The sequence below is a fragment of the Phalaenopsis equestris genome, unplaced genomic scaffold (assembly GCF_001263595.1).
Source record: "Phalaenopsis equestris unplaced genomic scaffold, ASM126359v1 Scaffold000323, whole genome shotgun sequence".
Lineage (NCBI taxonomy): Eukaryota > Viridiplantae > Streptophyta > Magnoliopsida > Asparagales > Orchidaceae > Phalaenopsis > Phalaenopsis equestris.
The window spans coordinates 236,010-251,380 of NW_018164765.1; the positions used below are offsets into that span (position 1 = coordinate 236,010).

General features: G+C 36.8%; 1 protein-coding gene across 1 annotated transcript in view; it reads left to right on the plus strand.

Annotated features, from left to right (window-relative positions):
* The window catches only part of LOC110025675 (two pore calcium channel protein 1), a 117,732-nt gene that overhangs the window by 14,107 nt on the left and 88,254 nt on the right, over nt 1-15,371 (plus strand). Inside the window, 2 exon segments of the mRNA XM_020726283.1 lie at nt 12,053-12,148; nt 12,648-12,778. Of these exon segments, the coding sequence (XP_020581942.1) occupies nt 12,053-12,148; nt 12,648-12,778 (227 nt within the window).

The window sequence follows — 15,371 nt, forward strand, 5'->3', positions numbered from 1 at the left end:
TTCCACCACCTACTCTCAAGCAAGATATAAATACACTACATGCAAAAGGAAGAGATAATACTTCGAAGAGCATAGCCAATAGGAAAGTCTCACTTCATATGATCAACAAAACTGGAATCCAATTACCTAATACAACGAATATAAAAGTCTCCTAATAGAAAATAACCTAATTTAAAGAAAAAATAAATATGGAAATGGCAAGGAAGGCCCCCCTTAGGATTTGTGGTAGCCAAAAAAAGGCAAGCTTTCCCGCTGAATTTGCGAATGGGATGATAAGATCATGATTTGCTCAACCCGCAATCGTTGGGGTTCGATTTCGCAGAATAGTGAAATCCCATTGTTTCCCGGGATCGTGGAAAGCTCACCAAAATCCCCTACAGGGACAGGATTTGATTTCATGATTGCTGGAATATGCAAATCCCGTGTCCATGTTTTTGTAGACGTGTCCTCGCGTCATTCTCCTTTGGTAGGAAGAGCTTTGGCTTTTTTGTTGGAAGATTTTGGACTCGATCTACCACCACCATAACAAAGTCATCGCCTTGTTGTCTGAGTTAGTCCTTCTATAAAAATTTATGTTCATGTCCATTTTAGACAACTCCAAAACATGTATGTTCTTCCAAAGTTTTCCCTGATAGATTAAATAATCATTTTTTTGCATAACCTGAGCTGGAACTACACATAGACAAATATTTTCAGTAGCCATGTTTCAAGCCATTAAATATATAACTTGCTTTCCCAATTTCTCATACTTGACTGAGATCATCTAATAAGCAAGTCTGTCTAGAGGAACTAATTCTGGAATGAAATAGGTGGCTTGCTGGACCACTCTCAGTGGAAACCATCCAAGACACAAAACTATTGGGCAGGAGTTACTCCCTCAATAGGGGCTGCCGCTTTTATGGTATCAGATTTTTGGACTTACTATATTCTAGAACAACCAATTTTAATTACTTGGAGTTTCTTTCATGGGCTCATCGTGAATCATTGGTGTCTCTTCCTTGTTGGTTGTAGGTTGAGAATCCACTATGAAGTCTTAATCCTCTCTCTTGTCACTGTTCATTTCTTCAACTACTCCCTACTCTGTTAAATAAATAGTACTTTTGTTTGGACAATCAAACACAATATGTCCAAACCCGTGGTACTTGAGGCACTTCTTTGTTGGGAGGGATTTGGTTGTGTTGGAGGTCTCCACTTCTTCTCGTTCACTTCTTCTCCACACTGGACTGATTTCTCTTCAGGCATGTTCAGCTTGGATGCTCCCTTGGGTTTGCTCTTGCTTTTTGATTCTGCGACTGAACTATGCTAGTAAGGTGTGACAGTCATCTGGTAACGTTACTGTTTCTCCACGTTTAATGCTAGGGTCCTTACATCAAGTAGGGATAAATATGTCTGCAGCTGAAACACTATTGATGGATGATCTCAGTCCTATAAGGCATTTTTCTACTGTGTGCTCTCTAGTTCCACTAACTCACATTTCAACATGAGTAGATCAAATTCAGTTAGGTACTCCATGAAAATCTCTCTGGAACATATTTTAGAGCTTTATGGACATGCTCTATCAATAATTTGGGGAAAGGTATTTGCATTGCATCTCCTTTTCATCTTAGATAATGTGATAATTTTACGCTTTTCTTCTCACTGCCAAATACTCTTCAGGTTCTCCCATAACAATGAAGCATTTTTCTTGAGTTTGATGGCTACCAGTTTAATTCTCGTCCTGAGGAACATCCTTGTACTTAAAAATTTGCTCCACGTTTTGAAGCCATTTAATAAACTCATCTGGATCCCGACCATTCTCAAATCCGTTAATTTTACCTTTATTTTAAGATTCTGGCTTCTCTGATATTCCATGCCAAAGCATCAAGTTGGTAGTTCTTCACCATTAGAAACTATATGGTGGAAGGGATTCATTTCCCCCTCTCAATCTGACAAATCATCGTTTTGGCTACGGGTGACCTCATCGGATTGTTTAATCTCAAAGGCGACAAGGCTTTGTTACATAGTAAGCATTTAGACACGTGTTTGCAGATTTCTCCAAAACATTGTGCTCATTGCTTACGATCAAGGTTTCAACGGGTGATGGGCTGTAAATAAGAGCTTGGTCGAAGTTAAGGGTTTTGGTGGTAGGTGTCGGGGCGAATATATGGTGAATGTAAAAATATTGGATTTTGAAAATTTATGGTTGGGACTAGGAATTGCATATGAATGATTTAGGATAATTATTTTTTGGTGGGGGTGTTAGGTCGGGTTGCATGAAATCTTGGTTTAGGTTTAGGAAAGATAAATCCTTAAAAATTTAGGGTTTACCTGTTTCTGACAGCGGATGATATCATTCTAGGGCTCCTTGAAGTTATTTTGGAAGTGGATTTAGTTGGGAGAAGGTTATGAAATGGCAATGGAAAGGTAAATCCGAGTTCGAAGGCGACGAGATTGTAGGGAGAAATTTGCTGAGCAGGTTCGACGTCTGCGGCGGTTGTCCCAGTTGCAAACAGTAGAGAAAACTCTGAATTGGCGATGTTCCGACGGCGAAGAGGTTCCACCACCTGATCCAAGGAAGATACAAATACACCACTTGTAAAAGAAAGATGGAACAACACTCTGAAGAGCTTAGCACCGGAAAGTCTCTCACTTCATAAAATCAACATAACTGAAAATTCAAGACCCTAATGCAACATAAATTAACGTTTCGTAATAGAAAATAACCTAATTTTTATATAGCAAAATAAAGAAATAAGAAATATGAAAGTAAGAAATAAGGTAATGAGAAATAAGGATGCCTAAAAGGCAAGCTTTCCTTGCTGAAGCCACGAACAGGGTGAGAAAATTGTGATTTGCTCAACTCATTGTTGTTTTCCTTGTGCTTTGGGCCAGGTTTTGATTGCATTTCTGTCAAGATAGCTGTTGACGTCCCTTGTTTTCCCGGTTAGGACTGTATGCAAGGGCGAGTGGTACTCTGGTTGTATCTCGTTCCGACATAATGATTCTCCTTCAAGGGTTGAGTGGTGCTCCAGCTGTATCTCACTTTCAAGGTGATATTTATCCTTGACTTTCTCCATTCTCCACAACCTTTCATCCGCTGTTGCCGTCGTAACTGTTGTAACCAACCCCTAGGACAACACCTTTGTTGTCGCTTATAGCCTCCATACCTCCCTATCGCCCGTCCTAGCCACCTACCAGCCTCTCAGCTTTTCTATCTTGCAGTCACCAACCTCCCACTTATCCAAATGTTGCTGCCGCCCCTATCCCACTGCCCCCTTGTTTTTGCCACCCCTAACAACAAATTGCCGCTGTTCCAGCCGCCCATAACCAGCGCCACCACCACCACCTGTGATCCATCCTAGTCGTGTCATGTATCGTGTTGTTATTTCCCATTTCCGTGTGTGGTTGTAACCGCTTATTGGTTTTTCTTAATTATATTTTCTTTCTTATTTTGGATTAACTCCGGTATCACATCTACCGAGTATACTAAAAGAAAAAAAAGAAAAATATAATAAAGCAAAAGAGATGCAATGACTTTAATTATATTGTCTAGCCTGAAACCTAGTGAAAATAGCAGTGACTATAGATTTTTTTCTGAATGATGTCGGTTTTGATATATATGGCCTGAAATCTTCTTTTCTCTAGAGAGATGACATTTTTTATGATTAATGAGAGTTAAAAGCTTATTGTCATAAATAATCATCGATTTTTTTTCAGCAATAGGAAGATATTAAAATTGTTCTAGAGCTTGTGGAGTATTCTTGATGATGATAACCTTTGACGAAGTAATCACCACTGAAGGGCTAGCGGTTATATGGACACTAGTCAGTATTCTTGGAAGAAGATTTGAAAATGGCACCAATTTTTGGGAACAATCCTCAATAGATGAGGAGGGATCTTCTGCCAAACGGTCCGATTGATAAATATGAACATCATGTGAAAGGCTTGTAACTTAAATTGATGACATCTTAACATGAATGAGTTTTAAAACTTTCAAAAAGTTAATGCCCAAAAATATGACAATAGGAATAGTATATAGGAATATTTTCAAACTTAATATTTTTCCAATAACTAGATATCGAAGGCCCAATAGATACTTTCTTATGAAATAGGGTAGTGATGACATCCTAAGTTTAAAGAGGGTAGTTTGATGAGGGCAAAGGGTGTCATCTGTGCTAATGGCTCATACAAGGTTTGACCCGCGGTAGCTTTTACGAGGAAAGGATAGGAATGAATAAAATAAAAAATTGCATGAGGAAATATTACTTGGCTATATATGTAAAGGCCTAAAACCAAATATGTGAGGTGCCATTTTGAATTATTATTGGTGTTTTTTTCTTTCTTTTTTGAAAATCTTACAATTAGGATTGCTCATGATAGAATGACTCCTGGGAAGTGGTACCAAGAAGGATACAATTGCGAGGTTTAGCCTAATATATGGTACATGTTAGGCTAAAGTTTAGACTTTACTTGGTACTTGGTCTATTATTCACAAATCGGGCACATCTGTAGAGAGAAATCAATTCCTCATTATTTACAAACTTGGCAAAAATATCTCACATATTAGGAATGAAAATAATTCCAAGTAAAAATAGAAAGAAATATAAAATAGGAATGGAATAAACCAATCAATGGTTTCCTAAGATATCCTAATCAAATTCTCCAAGAGGCGGTGGTCGACCCACATGAGAGAAAAATATGAAAATGACCAAATCTTTTCAGATTTCCACACTCTTCCTCAAGCTTAGTCATAAATGTTGTAGAGACCGAGCTTGACATTGAATTTTGAAAAGTTGCTCAAAGGAAGAGTTTAGGTAAAGATTTGAGCAACTTGTTGGTGTGTCGGGATGTAGCTTAGCTGTATAACTCCCCCATTGACATTTTTAGAGATGAAGTGTCTATCAATTTCAATATACTTTCTCCTGTCATGATGCGCAAGACTCTTGGCAATACTAATATCTGCTTGACCGTCACAAGTCATCCGTATAGGCCTATCAAAAGAATATTCGAGTTCCCTTAACAATTTATGAATTCAGATCCCTTCAGAGATCCCTAAAGGAAAGTGCTCTATATTTTGATTATGCACCAATTCACAAAATAAAAGCTTGCTTCTTATTTCTCCATGTGACCAGATTTTTTTCATACATATGAGTAAAAACTTGTTGTTGACTTTATATTAGCAAGTTCTCCCTCCCAACTAGCACAATGTAGACTTGCACTTCTTTGTTTTTGGTTATATCAAACATTAATCCATAATCAGGATTCTTTTTGAGAAACCTCAGCCTAACATGTGACAGATGGATAAGTTTTCCTATCAATATTTATTATCTTCTTTTATTCATAGATATACTTTCTTCTTTCTTGTTAGACTTTTTGTTGGGTTCCATTGAAATATCAACAGGTTTGCATTCAATCTTCCATTTTTTTTCCTTTAGCAGATCTTGGATGTATTTCCTCTGTTATATAATAACCCTGTTCTTGGACCTTGATACATCCATAGCTAGAAAATATCTTATATTTTTAGGTTCTTGATTTCAAACTCACCAGCAAACACATATTTAATTTAAAAAAATTATCTTTTATCATCACCACTAAGAGTCATACCATCTATATATACGATCAGAGGAACAATCCATTAACCTTCACTGTGTTCTATGAATAATGCGTGATTAGCTTGACTTTGAAAATATCCATTGGATTTCATAATTTTAGCAAACATTTCAAACCACGCCCTTTGTGATTGTTTAAGCCCATAAAAAGACTTATTAAGTTTGCATACAAGTTATTTGTTGGAATTATTCTCAAATCCTGGTGGTATCTCTATGTACACTTCTTTTTCCAGATCCTCATCCAGGAAGATATTTTTTATGTCAAGTTGATGCAGTCCCCATTCCTTATTAACTGCTATGAAAGAAGAACTTTGATAGTGTTCAATTTAACAACTGGTGTAAAGGTCTCCTGATATTTTTTTTATAGGCTTGTGTGAAACCTTTAGCGACAAACCTGACTTTGAATCTCCCAACACTCCCATCAGTTTTGTATTTTATGTTGAACACTCATTTGCAATCATCTTACTTCTTATGCTGAGGAAGTTTAGTAGGAGTCCATCTGCCATTATGTTTTAATGCTCAAATCTCTTATTCCTCTGCTTTCCTCTATTCTAGACTTTCAATAGTTTCATGAATGAATTTAGGAATATGCAAATTATCAATGTTATATATAAATGCTTTTTATGCTCGAGATAACTTTCCATAGGCTACATACTTCTGCATTGGGTATCTCGTACAACTTTTCTTGTCTTCAACTCTAGAAGAGGAAGGGAGATAACTCATGCGGACTTGACTCACCCACAATTTTAGGTAAATGTAAACTTGGGATTTGGTTGAAGGAGTTTTGTATTTGCAAGGTATCTTTCACATGCACAAAATTTTTCATCCTTCTAGCATACACACGAAGTTTTTTGTTGTGGACTTCATGTTGTGTTGTTTGTATAACCTCACCAATAGTAGGAGAGTTAGCGTGGAGTGTCAGAACTAACCCTTTGCAAACTCCCCAAATTTTATCTACCTTCCCTGTCCTCATTATGACATCGAAGCTCCCTGTAGTCACTAGCTCAGCCCTAGCTTCTCCACAACCTGATTTGAGATAAATTTATGTGTGGGTGTTATCATGTGCATCCCAAAATTGATGTTTATTTTTGCTCTCCCACTAAACCATATATTTGAGATATTAAGATTGATTTTAAAAAAAAATATGACATTGATGAAGTTGTAGTACTTTTTAATAATAGGAGAATAGTGTACTTATCTCTTTTTGCTGAAGGCATGCCAAAGAAAATTACAAATGATAAAATTAGGGTTGTTCGTGCAGGATGGGGAATGAATGTAAACAAAGAATACACACAAAAAAATTTTAAGTGTTAAGTATGAGAGAAAACTCTTATGTGTGGAGAGGTAACCGTCAAAATATGAAGTGGTGTTTTAAAGATAAGTACCTGACTAGACATTTGATTAATAAGATATGTTGCAGTAAGAATTATTTCTTCTAAAAAATATTTGGGAACTTGATAAGAAATCATAATTGAGCGGGATACGTCAATTAAATGCAGTTTTTTGTTCTCTGCGATCTCATTTTATTGTAAGGTATCAATAAATGAACTCATATGAATTATTCCATTTTTCAAAAGATAGGATCAAAAGATGGAGTTGAAACATTTATTTGCATTATCAGCTTTGAGAATCTGAATTTTACATTAGAAATGTGTTTCAATCTTGTCGTGAAAGGGTTGGAAGATTTGGGTTGTTTAAGATTTTTTTTCATCAAGAACACCCAAATTGTTCTAATATGATTGTCAATGAATGAGAAATTGTCTAGCCTCACTTAGGTTTTTACATTTGAAGGTTCCTAAATATCACTGTGGATAATGGAAAAAAAGATGTGAGGGTTTATAATGAGTCATGCGATAGCTATTTCTAGTGTGTTTGGCAAGTTGACAAGTCTCACATTGATAAAAGTTCAGTATTTTTTTTGGGAAACAAATGTTGATATAACTTAACAATTTAATTGAAATTAGGATGATCCAAATGATAATTCTATAACATAATTTATTTTTTGACAAACATAGATTCAACACTAAAAAATTTGAGAGACATACGACAGTGAGATTAGTTGTGTTTAGAAAGAGATTATCTTTGAGCAATTATAAATCTTGTTGCATTTCCGTATTGTCAATCACCTTTCATGAGTTCATCATCTGAAATTCACAAGAGTTTGCAAGAAATTTAGTTATATATTTCATATAATGAGTGACCTTACTGATTGAAATCAAATTGCAGTTAAATTATGGAACATATATGATAGAGGAAAGTGTAATATCTATAGAGAGCTCCATATCTTGGTTCCCAACAGTATTTGAGTGTAATTCGTCTACTAGTCTTATCGATGTAGATGTAGAAGTCTCTTGAGAGTTGACTAGAGCATTGATGTTTCCAGTCATATAATTCAAGGTTTCTGAACCTATGATTCAAGTTTTGAATCTTCTATTATGACAAGATGGGAGAATGATTCATTGCCTTGTTGTCACAAGGTTGGTGTGTTGCTCCAAAGAGTTTCTTCAGTACTTCAATCTGTTCTTTGGTGAATGACTCCTTCAATCCTTCAAACGTGTTAGCAATATTTGCCTTTTTCTCTTCATTCCATGCCTAGGATTCCAGTAGACTGGCTTTCCATGAAGTTTCCAATATTTGTCTTTGATATGCTCAATCTTCTTGCAATAATCACATGTGGGATGGTTTTTTTTGACCTTTGAGTCATGGGAAGAATTATGAGTATGCAGAGTTGAACTTTCAGTGCTTGGTGAACACTCGTTTCCGATCAGCATTAGCTTATTCTCGCACTATTTACTTCTAACTGCAGCAAAGGCTTCACGGGGAGATAGAAAGCTTTGTTCTTGATCTTTTCTCACACTCATCCAATTCTTGAGTTTGTACTCTGAATTTGATGATCCTCTTCTTCTCGATGATGGATATAAATATCATGCCTTCTTGTGGATATTTCCACACGTGTTTCAAACATATTCAATTGTAGCCAGTACTTTGACAAAGAGTCGAAATATTCGACGACGCTTTGCTCTCCTTGTCGGGCCATGAAGTTGGTTTCATTCTCAAACAACTCTTCAGTGTTCTCGGTACTAGAATATGTTTTTTTTGCAGCCTCCCAAATTTATTTGATAGTTTTGTACATCATAACATTTTCTCCTATTTGAGTCATTAAGTTGACTAACCAAGACATAACCATATGTTTTTGATTCTTTCATGTGTGGTGGTTGGGGTCAGTGATTTTAGGAATTGTGCCCTTCTGCGTGAGATGTTCCACTTTCCCTTTACCTTAAATATACATATACACGGATTAAGGCTACAAAAGATAGTTATGACCATTGAGTTTATGCTTTGTGATAAAGTTAGAGAGTTTAGGAGTTGTCTGGACAAAATCCCTTAACTTAGATTCAAAGTTAACCTCTGAGAATACCACTTGAATTCTTCATCTCGTACTTGGCATCAACCTCTTGAATCTTTAGGGCTGTTTCTAGTTGACTGCAATGGAGAGAATTGTTGGCTGCAGCTGCTGCTTATGCGGCTTGTTGCACCTACTGCTCTTTTGGATTTCTATTAGAAAGAGAATGTGATTCCCATTGGAGAGGAAGTGATTTCCACGGGAGAGGCTGACATCCACCAAGAGAGAGCTATATCCATTGGAGCCAAAATCCTATGCTGATTGCTGTCCTTCACTGAAAAGTTTCGGCTACAAGGAGGAGTTCAGGTGTGGTGGTGTGGTTTCTAACCCTAGCTGGAAGGAGTGTCGGCTCTAGAACAAAGGGATTCAGGCGTTGGAGGGGTTTTTGACCCTAGAAGGAAGGAGTTTTGTCACTAGGAAGGAGTTTTGACGACTCCGGAAAGAGGTTTGGTGACTAGGGCAGGATTTTATGGCTCTGATACCATGTAAAAATTACCTCGTTGGTCCATTATTCACAAATAGGGGACATTGTTATACGGAAACCAATCCCTCATTTTTCATAAATTTATCAAACATATCTCACCTAAATTAGGAAATGAAATGATTTTGAATAAAAAATAGAAAAATAACATAAAATATTGGAATAAACTAATCAAATGTTTTCTAAAATATTCCAATCAAATCCTTAAAGTTTTGGAGGTGCTGGCCGGCCTACACGAGAGAGATAAATATGGAAAGAACCAAATCTTTTCAGATAAATATGGATGACATCCCAAATTTAAAGATGATAGTTTGATGAGGGCAGAGGGTGATCATCTGTGCTGATGGCTCATACAAGGAGTGACCTGTGGTAGCTTCTATGAGGAAAGAATAGGAATGAATAATATCAAACATTGCTTGGGGAGGAAATATTACTTGGCTGTGTATGGAAAGGCTTAAACCCAAACATCTGCGGTGCCCTTTTGTATAATCATTGGTGTTTTCTTTCTTTTTTGAAAATTTTACAATCATGTTTGCTCGCGATTGAATGACTCCTTGGAAGTGGCACAATGAGGATACAATTGCGAGGTTTACCCTATTTTATAGGATTGTTTGGCTAAAGTAGGCAATAATTCACATAATGCAGGCTAGGTCACTATAAATTTTAATTGCTAGATCCTCTATACAATGTGTTTCAAGATGAACCGAGTAGAAATTGGCTGGCCTATGAGAGGTCCTAGAAGTATGCCTGATGAGGGTGGAGCTAGGGTTGCCTGAACTAGGAGCAGTTAATGACATTCCCATAGAATGATAAGCTTTCAGGACAAAAGGAAGGTATGAATGAACTAAATAAGGGTTAGAATCAAATATAGGAGATGCCCTGTGGCGTAACATTTGTATAAAATCTACATTTAAGTATGCTCATGTTGGAGTAGCATTATGATGGGTGCCTAAATCGGGAGCCTCTCCCGCTCCCAACATGGGAGTCCCCAGAACAAAGCAAGACATGACTGCTTCACTTGGACCGAACAGGTCTAGGTTTTGTCCCTTTCTGAGTAGTCTTCAGGTTTTCTTGGTCCTTTTCTAGTTCTTGTATATTTGCTTTCATAGGATTCTAGGGTTAGTTTTTGGTGTACGTTTTCTGTAGGGACAGCCGTTGATGTCTCTGGTTCACCCTTCGAGGGCAGTCGCCCAAGGATAGGTACAGTTGTTGCCTTCCTACAATCCCCCCTCTTCCCAAGGCTGCCGTCCCCTCTCATCGCTGAAGGAACAACCATACAGCCCTCCTTGCTGTACTCCTACCCCTACCACCCGTCTAGCGAGCCGTTCTCTCTCCCCCAGCCAGTCACCCAGCTTCCAATCACTCCCATCACTGCTGCTCCTGCTGTCCACACGTGTTAACATATTCCCACCAGCTGAACCCACCCCTTTCTCCTGCACTCCAGCCACCCCACTGCAGCCCCATCTTCTCACTAACAAACCTATAACACCTCACATCTTCCCAACCCGCTGCGCGCCACCAACCTCCCATACATCTCGCATAACCACCCGCCTTCCCCTTTTTGATATGCATCTATTTGAGTTGAGTATTTTGTCTGGTATTGCTATTTCCCTTTCCGTGTGTTGGTTGTTACGACTCACTGTCTTTTTTAGTAATAATATTTGTTGTCTATTGTTGTTTGGATTAACTCCGGTATCAATGATCTTCTATGATCTTCTAAGAAGATTTATGTTTAAGGAAAGAAAAACTGTTGAGGTATAGCCTGATATGGGACTGGCTGGGGCACAACAGTGCTACCTTGTATATTATGAACTGGGCTGTAAGTTGTCTTAAATGCAGTGATATGGAATTCATTAACTTGTCTTATATGGTCTAAGAAGCCAAAACTGTCAATATCTCAATAGATGAATCAGGTTTTGACACCATGCATTTATTATTTGTTTTGTGTCGCCCTTAATCTCAGTAGCCTTTATGCGTTATGTCCATCATTGGTGAAAGACTACCTATCGTTTGTTTAGGTTCGTTTAAATAAGTGCACTTTAATGATACATCTGAAGTCCTGATATTGATATCATTGTGCTTCTCTAGCTTTTGTTTTTGTTTGCTTCTGTAGCTTCTTTGAGCTTGAAGAAGCTTAAGGTGCCGATAATGATAATCCTATGTATATGATAAAAAAGTGAAAGGAGGGAAAAAAAAGCTTAGGATACCATGAGCTCTATGTTTTCTAAATGAAAATGGAGAATATTAATTAAAGTTTGTGCTCGTTCCTACTGAACTCTATCTTGACATGATCTATTTAATAGCATAATGACGAACATGGATAAACATACTAGTGAGAATTCCAGTTGCTGATTCTCAGCTGTTATGTTATGGAAGAACAACTCGAACTAGCGCCAATTTAAGCCTCAGTGTCCCTTGGACAAATTTTCCTTTGGAAGCAAGTTTGAAATTGAACGCCTCCATTTGTTAAAATAGCCTTTTGTAGATTTAAGTATTTGAACTTATTTAGTTGTTTATGCTTTTATTCTGATTGTTATTGTTGTCTATCTATTGTTAACTCTACTGCCTGCAATTCTACAGGGAATCACTCTACTTATACTCATTTTACATACATTTTTTCCAATTGCATATGAAGGTTGGAATCTATTCTGGAAGAACCTTTCAAACAGGTTGAAGGTTAGTTAAAATAACCTTTGGCTCTGGATATCTTTAATAAATCTATAAACTTAATATCTTAAGACTTCTTCATGCCATTTGTGGTAGAACAGCCTGAGTTTGTTTGCATCTATTTTTTTTCCATTGATTGTATTTTTTAAAAAGTCTGTAACCTTAAAATCTAATGACTTCTCCATGTCATTTGTGGTGGAACTACTGGAGCCTAATTGCCACCTTTTTTTTGCATATATTGTACTTTTTTCTCTTCTTTAGGCCTTCAAAATCTGTCTAAGCTTTTGCATGACCTTGACTAGTCTTTTTTACAACTGCTGCTTGCTGATTTGAAAATGGCATTTGTGTCAAGTTCTACTAATGAATGTGATATTTGTATGTTCATATTTCACCATTGAGCCTTAACCAGCACTTCAGCCTTTTATTTTTCAAAGATGCATTTGTTGGGATTTCATTTGATATATTTTCTTAGTTTCTCAAAACGTGTATTTCTGTATTCCATTTGCAGATCATCTCTCTCCTCCTCCTGATGTGTGATATATTGGTTTATGCCCTTTTTGCATCTCCCGTGTCAATTACTTATCTTCCTTTCAGAATTGCTCCATATATTCGGATTGCCTTTGTTACTTTGTCAATCAGGTAATTTGATTTTATTTATTTATTTCCACTAATGTACCAATGTTAATTTATTTTATTGAACTACTTGTCTAGTTTCATGCATAAATAAAATTCATACAATAGAAACTAGTGGTTTCATTCATCTGTAGGCCGGTGGTATGACAAACTCTGCTCAATTAAAAATTCAGATAATGAACGAAAGCCAATGGTTCATGCATGTGCAGTTGGCAGGTGTTATCTTCAATACTTGTTAAGGCATTAGATGAATCTACTCATTTAGAGCAAGCATGCATTTCACTCCATCGTGGTGTATTTTGAGCTAGGAGCTCGACTTTATAAATGTCCTTTTATTTCTGCTACTTGGCATGATTTTGCAAAATCTGGGGTCTTATGTTTGAAACCCTTTGATTTCTATAAATGATTTGATATATTTTTAATAACGATATTCTTTCTACTTCTAATGCATAATATGCCATATTTCTTACCTTCATTGAAATTAATGTTGTAGTAGTGCCTTTCTAGTTTTATTTTTCTTTTCAAATGAAATATTATAACTAGAAAGTGATATGAGTAGATCGAAGACAATTTGTAAGAATTATTAGAACAAGGAAAAGAAAAATATACCGGACAAGATGCTCATCATGAATGACATCCTATGACACTATTGTATAAACTGATATGAATACAGATAACATGGAATGTAATCAATATCATTTTCTCAAAGAAGATATTACACTGTCTAACATGGGAGAGGAGACCGCTGATCCCGCGATTATGCGATTGGACTAGAATGGAATACCTTCCCAAGAGGATTTCTATCGGAGGATTTTCTTGCTATGTTGGCTGCATGGGTCATTTGCACCCTTATTTTCTTTCCTTTTTCTTCTATTTAGGGTATGATTTGGGTATTAGTATAAAAGTATTGTGGAACATGGTTGAGGTTTTTTGCTTTGTTTTTTGTATTTTGGAGATTTTATTATCTGATTTTTGCCTTAAAGAGTGACGTTTCATCTTTTTTTTGTAAGTGATGTGCCTGTAACTTGTTTAAGAATTTGTGGTGGATCTTCCTCGGCAGTAGTGTCTCGTCAAGCTGACGATCTGTGGTTCTCTCTGCTGTTTTCAGCCCAGACAGCCGCCATACACATCCTATCCCCTTCCAGACGAGTCGATCTCGCATATTATCATTCCATTGTTATTCCATAACCACCTTTATACTATATCTACTCCATAAACACCTTTATACTATATCTATTCCAAGAGGATTTCTATCGGAGGATTCATTTTCCTTTTCGGTGTTTTAGATGGATCAATATCTTCTCTCTCACCCCATTTTTGTTCTTTTCTTTCCTTGTTTCTTGGTTCGATTTTCGATGCTCATGTCCGACGCATAAGTGTCCACGTATAACCTTTTGCTATACGTGAAACCATCAAACAAGGTCGTAAGTAGTTTGTTTTGGAGCGTAGGGTGGTGATGATAAAGACACACCGAAGATAGAGGAGAAAGATGTCCTATCCTATAACATCAAGATCCAAGTATTTGATGAACAATAGGATAACGGTATCCTTCACTGACATAAGTCTAGCGGGAGTTGGCTCGAATCTCCTTAGATAGTTGACAGTCCCACGCCTGACAGCGTAATCGACTTGTGGACAATAAAAAAAAATTTGTTAAAACTTATTTCCAAAAAAAAAAAAAAAATTTTTTGCTATAAAATAAAATTTGATAATCTTTTTTTTTTTGAAGACCTATGTGCATGTCAAAAACATAAAATTTAAAATACATTTTAAAATTGATTGTCCACCTGACGAATACCTGTTTAGGCTAGAAAGTAGCCCTCTAGGTGAGGTTCAGAACACACTTCTAGACGAGTGGCGGGTTCTATACATTCGGGTGACCAAGTAGCCTTTGTGGACCCTCGAGTACATATACATATATCTGAGCTTAGCCCTACACAAGTGCTTGCGGTCCCCCTTACCTCAACTTTTTGTTTTATCGAAGCTTTGGACAGAGCACTCGTGTTTCTTTTCTTTTCTTCAAGATTTCTCTGAGATTTTTGAAGATGTTTACTCGAGTCTTTTCTCCGAGTCTTGAAGATGTTTACTCGAGTCTTTTCTCGTTGATTTTCTCGAGTTTTCGATCAAGAGTCGTCGTTACACTCTTTTTTTTGGATTTCCCGGATGGCTTTTATTCTAGACTTCGCTTTTTGCAATATATTTCAGCTTGCTATATTTAAGAAACAATGGATCCCACGGGCGTATAGGTTCGTTTTACATTTACAGAATATTATACTATTCTTGTTTATACCTGCTACTACCCTGTACAACATGTTATTCTTTTCCTGTTTATACCTGCTACTGTTCTGTAAAGCATGTTTTACTGTTCCTTTCACTGTACTTGCCACCACTCTGTATAGCATGTTATACTGTTCCTTCTACTATACCTGCTACTGTCATATATGCATCTACACTGTTTCTTTTATTGTGTTTTCTACTGCTTGCCCTGAACTGCACATTTTATATTACATAACCTTAAGCATGCCTCCTTTCCATATAGGATGTTTAGAGGACTATTACCATAGGGTCGTTTGATTTGACATCATAACTGGACACCCTA